At 37.6% G+C, this 13,706-nt stretch overlaps 1 protein-coding gene across 1 annotated transcript in view; it reads right to left on the bottom strand.

Annotated features, from left to right (window-relative positions):
- Positions 1–13,706, bottom strand: part of LOC140146706 (uncharacterized) — a 48,726-nt gene that overhangs the window by 31,590 nt on the left and 3,430 nt on the right. The window contains exons 2-3 of the mRNA XM_072168580.1: positions 4,117–4,257; positions 2,578–2,865 (exon numbers count right to left, since the gene is read on the bottom strand). Coding sequence (XP_072024681.1) covers positions 2,578–2,865; positions 4,117–4,257 — 429 coding nt within the window. The remainder of the gene's footprint in view (positions 1–2,577; positions 2,866–4,116; positions 4,258–13,706) is intronic.

The following is a 13,706-nucleotide window of genomic DNA, read 5'->3' as shown; positions in this document are numbered from 1 at the left end:
GAGACGCACGCTTGAGGTTCATGAAAATCCACGGTCCAAACCTAGAAAAATTAGCGTGTTATTATAGGGGATTTTAATCTTCTGTCCCTCCTATCTCCATGTGACTTTTGTATGACCTACCCCCCCCGCCCCCCTTCCCCAATCGCGGGTTGCCATTTTCATTACACCCTTCAGACTTGTGTTCGGGTTTCTGTAGAGATTCATCAGTGTTCGGGTTTGTTTTTAATTTGACATGTAGGCCTATATATAGGCCTAACCATATTTGTCATAATTAAGCGCTATACCAGGCTGCTAACTGGGAGGACATAGTATAGGGTATATACACTTCTAGTGCCCGTTTCTATTCATCGTTATGTATTCTTCTCCCGTGCATTATTTTCGCGAACTACCCTTCACAGCCCAAATTATATAAACCTGCACGCTAAACAATGCATTATCTAAAACCTGCACGCTAAACAATAGATTCTAGATAATACGTGCACGCTCAAATACTAGAAATACTACTTTCACATAACCATATAGGGCCTAGTAGAGTTAGGTGGCGCTTTCGACACAGAGGTCACATAACTATAAAATTGTCTGTTCGATATATATACCATCAAAAAAGTACGAATATACATTCTGTGGTGTTAAATGGTATAGTTACAAACGGTGTTCTATAATAGGGTACAATTACCGAATAGGGTGCAACTCGTTAGACTTGAGTCCAGTCCTCGTTTACGGAGTTTAGGGTTAGGGTTTAGGGTTGGGGTAGGGCAGTCTTGTAATAAGACTAGTAGAGTTGCACCCTATTGGGCAATCGCTCGTGCAAAGATCATTGTCATAAATTATGATTAATGACCTCAAATAAATCAAACATCAAATGAGAATAATCGAGCTTCTATTAATTAAAAAGGGCCAAAAACAGGTGGATCATAATTATACAAGATGACACCATTGCAAAATGTTCAGCATTTTACAAATGAAATACATGTAGGCCTATATCTAAAATAACATAGCCGGGTCCGGGAAACACACACTAACGCATAATATCATGATCATGCTTTATAATACCATAGGCCTTCAAACACATGTGTTTGAAGGCCTATGATAATACTGAACAAATTGTTAAATCCCAATGTCGTGTGTTTTAATATAAGTATATTTTAAAGTTCAAATTATAGAGCTATAAAGTCCAGTTGATATTCACCGTAGTACTAGTCGGACATCTAAATCGATCGTTTCCAGGTGAATCAGTGCTCTAAATGATCACAACATAAAGTCAATTGGTTACAAACCATGCGTGAATAAGTTACTAAAGTATGACGTATGGCGCAATCGATACCATTGATAGCTAACTTGATTGGATTGATTTTCTTTACCAGTTAAATGCTACGTAGCTGGTCAATGTCCTAACGGTGTTTTTAAAATGTAAGATATTTTCCCTAATATTAAAACTAATATAATGAATGCATCAATTAATATTGCCTATTGTTTTAATAGGCCTACACTCAAAGTGTATGACGGATAATGTACTCGTGCAAATGCATTCGTCAAGATAATTGCACTTGCCATGGAGTTATTGCATTAGCTCTTGAGCCTATCGGCTCTCGAGCTAAATGCAATAACTCCACGGCGCGTGCGATTATCTTGACGAATGCATTGCACTCAGTTCATTATCCTTATCATAACCATTAGTATACAATAGCCTACTGTGCTAGCATAATAATTATTATCATGATTATCAGAAATATATCCCCGCGGACGACAGTTGATGCTGTCGAAGGTGGCATATTACACCCCGAGTTCTAGGCCTAGAAATCATATACATGAGCGTATATTGAGGGGTGGGGTGGAGGCTTTGTTTGTTTGTATGAAACATAAACGATGCATGGAGATGATTTGATTATGAACTAGTTTATTATCCCCGGTAAGCACAGTACCTTTTACCTAGACTCCCCTCTCCCCACCTATATAACCTCCTCCTCCCTAAGTGTCTCCTTCTCCCCCTCCTCGACTCCCCTACATTCAATATCTCCTCTATCTCGAGCTCTCCTCCCCCTTCCCTTTTCACTTCCAATGCACTCTCCCATCTGTTTCTCTTTCTCCCTACCCTTACCTCACCCCTCACACCCCACCCCACCCCCCCCCACCCCCAAAAAAAAGTTGCTTTTTGCCTTGTAAACGTACGTAATTTTTTGCGGTTTTTCTGTTATTCCCTGATCGGTATCAGATAAATCGACCTTCCTTTTACGCGCTATTAACCAATCAAGGATCGTATAATTTTTTATCTCTGTCTTCAATTACATATGGTTTGTTATTTATTTTGCAAAGCACGGCAGACAAATACAATTATGCAAGAGAAACATTTCATGTTTGTGTTCAGAGTTGTCATATTTGCGTTTTAATTATTTAATTTATCGTGTGCAATTACCTGCATAATTCAACTCATATAATTTATCGTATGCAATTACCTGCATAAGTCAACTCATATAATTTATCGATCGTGTGCAATTACGTGCATAAGTCAACTCATATAATTTATCGTGTGCAATTACCTAAATAAGTCAACTCATATACTATATCGTGTGCAATTACCTGCATAAGTCAACTCAGAAGTAGATGGGCAAGTTGTTCTTCCCCAGTGAATATAAACTGTACCGGTAGTACTACTACCTGGTGGTCCGGGGGGTCCCGGAAGACCAGGAGACCCGATAGATCCTGGCAATCCATCCAAACCTGACGGTCCTTGTGGCCCAGGCGAGCGTGGTATATCTGTTTCAGTGTGTCCAGGCGGGCCTGGAGGACCAGGGGGTCCTTGGGGGCCTGGTGGGCCTGCTGTTAATGCATTCGCAGCAGGCAGACCTGGGATCCCTGGTATACCATCTGCAAGAAGTAATTAGATACAATGTGTAATTCGTCGGTCGCAACACATAGCGGCGTAGGGTGATTTTTTATTTTTATGAAATTTAGCCCAACGGTTTTAAATATCAAGTTCTTTAAATACACCGATTAAGAAAGCTTATATCTAATTCATCAATTAATACGTTTGATGAATTAATTAATTGACCGATGTTAGCAATTCCGTAAAAATCCGATATCTTCCGTTTCACTGTGCAATGCGGCGAAAAAAATCTGGTTTGTTGACATGTAGGCACATAATCAGCATCATAGGTCAATGCAATGCCACAGAGTTGGATCGAGTATTAAACATTTCTCGTTTCACACATTGACGGATGTCATGACATAAGGTATAATAAAGACACTGGAATACCGATATGCTCCCTTTCACATTGTGGCGTACGTGCTACCGAGGCTTCAAAAAAAAAAAAAAAAAAAAAAAGGCTGCAAGTCCCGGATCTTCTGTTTCACATAGTGACGTATACGTTTGGAGCTGACATATCATATATTTATTTAGTTTTCATTTTCAACTATTAAAGTTACAGTTTAATAGTTTAAACCGTACAATTCAAATTCAAATGGAGTAAGTCCACTGAAAGATAATAGCAGAGGATTACTAACTCTGTCATTAGTACTATTAGCATATCATTCAAACGCGTGATCGACACATTGTATATAATTCATCTTATTGTATCTAATTGTATTAATATGATAATATTTATCATCATACACAAGTGCCCCGCGCATGAGTGCATGGAATATCACTGCTCTTGTCTATGACTTTGCCTCTTTTTCACTGAACTTAATTGATTCGTCCTAATTTGATGTTACTTTTTTTCAAGGCGTAACAAAGATCCTTGGTATGTTTGTGCCCATGAACATGATGAAAGTCATATTTTAACATTTGCCGAGGGAGATGCCCTAGGTGCTGTAATAAATATTTGACGAACGCATCAACAGGATTTCAGTTACGATCCATGGAGCTAAATATCCATTTTCTTTGTTTTGCAACATTATGCTCAACTCAAAATCAATAGGGGCATTTCTATGAGTAAAAGCAAACGTTTTGTGGAAAAACTTATATAAATCCCTTCCCCGTCCGGGCTTTGGAGTCTGATATATAATTAGTCAACTTTTATTCGCGTACTTTATGTTGGAAAGTTTATAATACAACATTCTGAAGTCTGAACTATTCTGAAAGTAAATTCGTTCCAGGTACAGATTTATATGACATACTTTGTCCATCGTGACCGTCATGACCATTTACTCCGTCACGGCCGTCACGGCCATCTCGTCCAGGAAACCCTTGTAAAATAAAGTTCAAAAGATCCCCATTGTCGTGAGTTATGAGACTTGAGACATCTGAGGAGTTGGTATCTGTTCAAAATAACAAATCAATTGCAACATATAATGTCTATAGGCAAATTCGGTTGCTGCTATTCCACTCCATATATTATATGTACAAAACGCCATTCACTGTTATATTTACTACCAATGTACACGGTCTCCTCAATCTAGTGCTAGTAAAATGAATACAACCATTCCCCATGTAATGTCGATATGAATTAGTAAATTTCAATTATGTGCAAAGGTTTAGGCCTACATGGGTTTTCGACTAAATATCCTACGAACGTGCGATTTTACCAAATTTTCTATTAAATATCAAAATATGTTTATATTTTAACTAGTAAATTAGAGAATTTCATTTTTTACTTTCCTCAACCGTATGATATACAACAGGTAGATCCAATAATGTGAGTAGTGAATGCCGGCGCAATCGGTATCCACTACGATAAAAAACGATTGCAGACAAACAACGATAAAACCGATTGCAGACAAAATAGATTCAGTGCACGATTTTTAAATATTTTCCAACAACTGGACGATGTTTAAAATCGTGCATTCTTAAATCGTGACTTGCAATTCAAACACACATGTATATTTCAGGTAAATGTTAATCGTACCCATGTCGCCCATAATTTTAAAAAAATACACACCTTGCAACTACTTGACAATTTCGTGTAAGAGTTTGTAATTATTTGCATCATTCACTTGTCGTTCGTGACTACTGGCATAACATTCAAAACTATATGCCTTTCGCAACTACCCAGTCGCAACTACAGACTTGACATTTAATATGGAATATTTTTCTCAACTTTCCAAGACTGGTCTGGGTGGTGTCTACTTAAACCGCACGGGCTAAATATTGATTGGGGTGTGTCGGGAGATGATGTAAATTAATTTTTTGATAAAATATGAGTTTTCCAGGACTTTACATTATGGTGATAATAATGCACCGAATTTGCCTAAAATGGCGGATTTAGGGAGGCTGAATTTGAGCTTTGTGCGGACACAATTTCGGACTTTATGGAACATTGTTCTGTTATTATCAACTTTATAGGGGTTTGAGGTGATATTTCCTAAACTTCGTCAGAAATTGACATTCATCACAGCTGAAATACACTTGCAATGTACCAATTTTCTGAACATAGGAGGAGCTTAAAATATGGCTCGCAATAGTAGTACGTACTCAGAAAGTTTAGATGGCCCCCAAAGGTAAAAAAGTTATAAACTTACGGTAAAAAAACTGCGCGTATTCTTGGATGTCCAATGAACTCACGTTGTGTCTTTGTGTACAGTAAGTTTATAACATTTGGCCTCAGGGGGCCATTCACAGTTTCTGAATGTATACCACTTATCAGAGCCATATTTTTAAAACTCCGCCCGCTTTCAAAAATGGTAGATTACAAGTGTATTTCAATTCTGACGAACACTTATTGGTATTTAGCTTCAGTAAATATCACCTCAAACCTCTATAAATTTGATCTACCCAAAAAACGTTGACAACGTAAAGAAATCAGCAAGTTTAAAAACCCCACCTCGGCTCACTTTTTGAAACTTGGTCCCATTTGTAAAAGGTACTGATTAAAACTTTATCATATTTATATAAATCTAAAACATTTCCAGAAGTGTTATGTATCTTTAATGTGCAGATGCGATATTAATTTGTAAGCTTTCTGGATCGACCTGAAATGTTATTATCTTGTTCTTGCATGGTAAGCCAATATCCTATTGTGTTTTGTTTTATAATAATCATGATTAATGATTGAATTAACCAAATAACAAGTAGGCTTGTAATCTTGTTGGAAACGCTGTATTCTGTTGAAATAAAATAAAAACACTGATTTACTGTTGGTGTTCAAAATGGGACCAAGTTTCAAAAAGTGAGCCGAGATGGGTTTTTTTAAACTTAAGCTGATTTCTTTACGTTGTCAACGTTTTTTGGTAGATGTATCCAAGCAGCTCCAAGCTTGAAAAGTCATCAGGTTACGAAGTGCTCTATAAAACGAATAAAACGAAAAATAGATGTTTGAAGTTGCTATTCTTGATACATGACAATAAATAATTAAACAAAACTTTATCAGTAGTTTATTTTTAAAAACGCGTGACTGTAATGTTAAGAGGCGTACACAATGATCAATATACATTTTAAGGGTAGACGAGGCATTGTTGGTCGAAGCAACCTAAAAATCGATTTTCATTATTTAGATTAATATATTTAAAAAAATTAACACATTGATGTTTTGCACAAGTTCCTTCTACAAATCGTATACTTAATTTATTGTTGTTAATGAGTTATGTGCGTTTTACAAAAGTGTTGTTGTTTCAGCCTTCTTTACAACGTAACTCAAGAAGCGCAGCACCTATAAAAGTATATCTGTGATATTGTAATTCTTCTACACGCTCGCTAGGAATTGAGCAATGGAGTTTTTGCCAAAGCCCACTACCATTCGTAAGATACTGTGAACTACCAAATCACAACAGTTTAAAATAATTAATAACCTTAATATACTTTAATTATTCAAGGCAACGTAAATATGTAAAGAAAATGTATATATGAACAACACCCAATGTTGACAATGCCAGAGAGACACACAGAGTAAGTCCGATTTAGGCCTACTTCAAGTCGGAACTGGTAAATGCGCATAAGCGTAAGATAATCGTGTTTTAATGTTTGTGGGTCTTTGTAGCTCTGCGGGGCAATCTACTTGGCTATCCGAATTTCGCGGTTTGTGGTTCTTTGTAGCCCTTCGGGGCAACCTAGTTGGATATTCCTATTAAGCGGCGGTTGTCCGCGATCTTTCGTGGTTTGTGGTTTTCATCAAACCTTGCCATCTATAGGGAGCTAATTTATAGTTTAAGCTTGTTCGATATCCATATTTCGTGGTTCTTTGAAGCCCTGTGGGGCAGTAGTTGCATATCCAAATTTCGCGGTTTGTGGTACTTTATAGCCCTGCGGGACATTCTAGTTGGATATCAATATTGAGCGGCAGTTGTTGGCGATTTCGCGGTTTGAAGTCTTAATTATTTTTTGTTAGATATCCATATTTCGCGGTTTTTGGTTCTTTATAATCGATAGACCTCCGGGCAATCTGGTTGGATATCCAAATTTCGCGGTTTGTGGTTCTTTGTAGCCCTGCGGGGCAGTCTAGTTGGATATTCCTATTAAGCGGCGGTTTGTGATTTTAATTTCCCTTCAAGCCCTGCCCTCTATCGGGAGATTAATTTATAGTTTAAGCTTGTTGAATATCCATATTCCGTGGTGTGTGATTCTTTGTAGCCTTACGGGGCAATCTAGTTGGATATCCAAATTTCGCGGTTTGTGGTTCTCAATATCAATATACAGCGGCAGTTGTTGCGATCTTTCGCGGTTAGGGATTTTAATTTGTGACAATTTATAATATTTATTCCAAATATAATTTCAGTCTGAGCTGTGAACAGAGACACTGATAAATGTGTTTTAAATGACGAAGATGTCATGATAGTCAGGCATGGTGAAAGCATCTGGATGGTGAAAGTAGGCCCCAGGCCTAGGCCTAAATGTGAATAAAAAATCAAAGATGTTTGTTTGATGAAAAAATATAATATCACAATAGCAATGGGTGTTCGAAATGGTGTTATTCTTTATTTATGACAGTAAATTGGTTAATAAAACATTAAAAAAACAAGTGGTGGGAAGTTTCGAACTTGAGCAAAAATTCATATATGGAATAGAAGTACATGGCCTTAACCGCTTCGCCACAGGGACGTCCCGATATAACGAGGTGTGAAAGTGGAGTATTTATTAAAGGTGAACCTCATTGAAAATAAAGTTATATATCAATGGAAAGCTTATGATGTCAGGAAGCAGAAAAGAATATTTTTTATTTGCCTAACGTACCAGGCTAGACATAATCTCCATGCAAAGATTGGATATTGGCACCCCCCCCCTAAATTACAAAACGAAATCGTTCAAATTGGGCGCTTTCGTTGATGACGTCAGCTTGGGGACGCACAGTTACTTCCGGGATTGATTGTAAACACAATGTCCATGCATTACTGTGGCATGCATCGGGCCAATGCACGAATTCAGTCATTGTCGACTTACTTTACATGAAAAATATCTTCAATAAAATAAGAATAACATGAAGGAAACATCATGATCAAATCAAGAATGAAGTTCCTGAATAAAGTGTATGGATTTAAAAATGGGAAAAGTGCTGGCCGGGGTGATTTGGGATAGGCCAAGCCATCCACGATATGCGCAGGGAATATTACAGTCAAGCACGAATAGCGAAGATTCGCCGAAGAACCGGAATGAAAACAGATTGCAAAAAATAACTGCAAGTGCTACCAGTTCAGATCGTCACACCAAGTTGAGATGAACTTATCAAAATGAGAAAATGAAGGAATAGAATAAGGTACATGTACACGATTTTGTAATTATTTCTTAGTTTTACAACCGGTCATGTATGATAGGCGAACTCGTACACGTAGATACATACGGGATGAACTCAGTGACTGACTGAGTCTCAGTCGCCGAGTGTTCGGTATCCGCGACTGTACTGTACTTGCAGACAAAATGACCGATTTGATATTCACATTCTGATATTTCCAAGTTATTGCTACTTCATCAGCAAAATTTATTCCTGTAAATGTTCCAAATGTAAGCATGATAAGGGAACGATTGAACAAATCTGCTAAAACGCACAGCGCAAGTGCTACCGCGATACCGGAGCCGAAGCGAGTCGCTGTGTTTGTGCATATCTACCTTGGTCGAATCCCTGCAATTTACGCATCGTGTATGATCCATAAAACATGATGTTTCACTTTTTCAGTACCGTACACTGATTGTACTAATCATTAAAGAATCGTGACATAAGTGACAACATTTTAATTTTATTCAGATTTCAGAATTCCATCAAATAACGGTCTACTAAGCCTAAATTGTATTTATATTATAATAAAGTATCTGTTTCTTTCAATCGTGATTGTGTGGAAAGAATGTATTACCGCAATGCGTTAAATATGAAAACCTTTATATGTGCTGGATTTGGTGAAATTGGCATTTTTTTATTAATTTTTTGGTTACTGCAAGGCGATATTTTTAAAAATCAGATATTTTAAAATGAATCGAGAATAGGGAATGTCACAAACAAGTATTTAATTTGTTATTCAATCATGTTTATTCAGTCCATGACATGAGCGGTATCGGTAGCAGCAAGCATTTGCGCATGGACTTGATCCCAGCGCGAAATTCAAACTCAATTCGTCGGCTGTATTCCATAGTGGCGTATAGTGATTTTTGGTCATTTTTTTGAAAATCGGCACATATGTTTTTAATGATGTTCTCTTTCATTTTTTCTAAGTCTCATCAGTCATAATTAGCTAATTAATTAGTAATTAATTAATTAAATGTGGCGTATAGTTACAAAGTGACATTTTTTGTATTCCATAGTGGCGTATCGACCATACGCCACTTTTTATACACATTTTAAAATTATGAAATATCGGCAAAAATGAAAAACATCGTATGTCATAGTGGCGTACACGCATCGGACCTATACGCCACTATGGAATACGAACGACGAAAAGTAACGCCATAGGGATTACACGGCGACCGAGGTGGCGTACGGTTAACGTTAGGTTAGGGTATTGCGTTTTGTTTGTTTTCCATAGTGACGTATAGTTTTATTTTCAGTTTGCCAGCAATAATGTATTTATTTCTTTTGAAAAATATATAACAATAAAATCTATTTAGTTTACTACAGAAATTTCACATCATTTACAAAATATAATGAATGTCTGATTTACACAACACGATTTTAAAAAAATTGGCATTTCTTCAAACCCGATTTTCTCGAAAAGTTGTTTATTCGCGGCGCCCCACTATACGCCACTATGGAATACGGACGACGAATTACCCAATTATACCCAGCCAGTTATGACTGATTTTGTCAAAAATTTACGGAAAATTTATTATTTCTAATACACAGGGTGTCCCAATAAAAATAGGCCCTATGGAAAGTGGCGCATAACTTAAAATATCGACAGCAAAATAAAAATTGTCTTAAAGATTCAAAAACCATTAGGTGTCTGCTAAAGATTGGCGCAAAAATTATCCAAATCTGTTCACGCGTCACTGAGATAATTAAGTTTGTACAAAATAATAGACACATTATTGGACCATTCCAATGGGGTAATACACATTAACAATAATGTGTAGTTTATTATTATTATTATTATTATTTTTTATTATTAAAAGACATTTATTAGGCGCCTTTTCAAAAAAGGCCAAAGCGCCTTACAATATTAAAAACATTATACAATTGAAAACTTGATAAACAAGTATACATTAAACATGTTAAAAGCGAGAAAATAGAATGCATAAAATATATCATAATCATAACAACAGAGCTTTAGAAATATAAATAAACATCAATATTTCTGAAAAGGCATTATAAACATACCATTATAAAACAGACCAAATTAGTTTCAAGAAAGAATACTACTCCTTTGGAAACAAATGCGTTTTAAGCATTTTCTTGAAAGACTGGACATTGGGGAATTACGAATAAAAATGGGAGAGCGTTCCAAAGTTTGGGACCTAAGCAAGAAAACGAACTATCACCAATGACACGACGATTGAATGGAACGCTGAGGCGAGTCTTGTCTTGGGAAGATCTTAGACCCGTACGATTACAATTATAATGTAATAAAATATCGGAAAGGTATGTAGGCCCCAAAGTATTTACGCCGTTGTACACATGCAACAAGATCTTAAACTCGATTCTCTGCTGGACCGGCAACCAATGCAGCTCACGTAAGAGTGGCGAAGAGCTAGTGCGTCTACCAACACAGAAAATGAGGCGCGCAGCACGGTTTTGAAGCCTTTGAAGACGCTCAACATTGAAACGAGAAATACCACCCAACAGAGAGTTGCCGTAATCCAGCCGAGAAAGGACTAAAGATCTCACTGCATGTGCACATGTGTCCTGGTCAATAAAACGTCGGATGCGGGAAATATTGCGCAGATGGTAATTGACAGTGCGACATAAAGCATTAACCTGCAAATCCATATTGAGATGGTGGTCAAAGGTTATACCTAAATTCCTAATAGACTGAGAGGGATCAATCACCGATTCACCGATCTTCAGATTTACACTGAGTGCCGAATTGATTTGTCTTGGCGAAGAGATGATAAAAGCTCTGTTTTCGTATCATTGAGCTTCAATTTGTTTTTCAACATCCAGCGTTTGACTTCAGCAATGCAATTTGCTAGATTAAGCTGCGCTGCCTCAAAATCACCCGGTACTTTTGGATCATAACTAACGTACAGCTGGGTGTCATCGGCATAGATGTGATACGCAACATTAAAGCGTTTCAAAATATCCGTGATAGGCTTGGAATACAATGTGAAGATCGGTGGACCAGCGACTGATCCCTGAGGAACACCATAGTTTAGGGGTGGACACTTGAATAATTATTTAAAACACAAACTCTACTTTTACGGTCTCTAAACTAAGAATTAAACCACTTTAAAACGCAACCTCCGATACCATACTCAATGTTAAGCCTATTTACAAGAATATCATGGTCGATGGTATCGAAGGCTGCTGACATATCTAAAAGTACAAGCATAATACATTTACCACGACCAAGCTCATTTACAATATCACTTTTAACCCGAAGAAGGGCAGTTTCAGTACTGTGGGCAGCCTTATAGGCTGATTGGAAATCATCAGTGAGGTTATTAGACTGTAAGTGATCGTTAAGTCTGGAAACAGCAGGGTACTCGAGGATCTTACCGAGGGTGGGAAGATTGGAAACTGGCCTGTAGTTTTTCAACTCGTCTTGATTAAGAGTGGGCTTTTTGATCAGGGGTGTGATAACTGCCTCACGCAGGAGAGGTGGAAAGCATCCTACACGGAATGAGTTATTAATAAGAGACATTATGAAGGGAACTAGGACGTCAACACATTCCTTAAAAAGCCAAGTAGGCATGGGGTCGAGACAGCTAGTTTTGTTGGGGATTTTTGAGATGATTTTTCTTACCTCAGTTTCATCCACGGATGAAAATATATTCAACATATTGCACTCACTATTGTTACTACATTTGACACACTGTACATATGAGTTGTTAGAATTAGACATACACTTGTCATGAGATATATTGGTAGTGACATTCAAATCACGGTGTTCATCGTCAAGTTCAGATCTTATCTTGGATACCTTCTCGCTGAAATAATCAGCAAAGTTATTACTAAGAACTTCATATGAAGAACATGAAGGTAAAACTCTATTTGAACTATTAAGCGAGGTATTTAGTGTACGATACATGATCTTTGAATCTGCATTTGCAAGTGTTACTTTATAATACTCTGTTTTCGACCTAACAATCATACTATTAACTAGTTTGTTTTGCTCAACATAGCTATCGCGATCAGTCTCAAGGAGAGTCTTGCGCCACTTCCTCTCCCTCTTACGGCGTTCTCTTCTGGCGTCTCTAACCTCGTCGTCAAACCATGGTGGATTACAAATGACTTTCCGCGAGCGTGTTTGTTCTGGACAATGTTTGTCGAGGATATTGCGCACTTTGATATTGTATTCTTCAGTTTGTTTTTCAACGTCTTTTTGAAGAGACACATCGCGAAGTTCATTGGACAGATCAATTTTGAATGCTTCCAAATCAAGGTCTTTAAAGTTTCTTCTGGTGATGGTCTTCCTTTCTTGCGCCGGCTTCAGTTTGTTAACCGTGCATTCAACCATGTGGTGGTCAGATCCATATCTATTTGGCGACACCGTACAATTAATCAACAGGTCATCATCTAGGCGACAAACCACGTGATCAAGTATATGACCCTTCTTATGGGTAGGCCTAGTCACAAATTGACAGAGATCATGCTGGGAAAGCAAAGCAAGATAGCAAGAAACTTCACTTTTGGAAGGCTCATCCACATGAAGATTTAGGTCCCCCACTAGGAGAGGCTTACCATGTATGTCTGCGATGTCACACAGAAAACTGTCGAATTCTCGTAGAAAATTGACGGTAGTGAAGCCATTTTCCTTTGACGGAGGAGGGCGATATATAGCGATAAGATGAAGTGATTTTGAAATGTCAGTCACACAGGCATGTTCAAAAGTGGTGTAAGATTCATTTAATACCGATGAGATATTGAGCTGCAAGTTAGATTTGAAAATAATAGCGATTCCACCATGCTTATCATTGACTCGAGGAAAGTTAAATAAGGAATAGCCTGATGGTGTACTATCCCCTATTACAACAGGATCTTCTTCACCGAGCCAAGACTCAGTGATGACAAGAATATCTACGTCAGAGTCGAGAATGTAGTCATAGATCGTAGTAGTTTTATTACCCATTGATCGCGCATTCCAAACATTGATGTCAAGATTCTTTTTAGGTCCCCGCTGAACTTGAATGAGATTGCCATGGTTAGCAGTATTATGATTTATTACAGTTTCACGAGTGGAGTTAATTATTGGGC

This window comes from Amphiura filiformis, chromosome 2 (genome assembly GCF_039555335.1).
Source record: "Amphiura filiformis chromosome 2, Afil_fr2py, whole genome shotgun sequence".
Taxonomy (NCBI): Eukaryota; Metazoa; Echinodermata; class Ophiuroidea; order Amphilepidida; family Amphiuridae; genus Amphiura; species Amphiura filiformis.
Note: the sequence above shows the minus strand (reverse complement) of the source record. Positions and strands in the feature narration are given on the sequence as shown.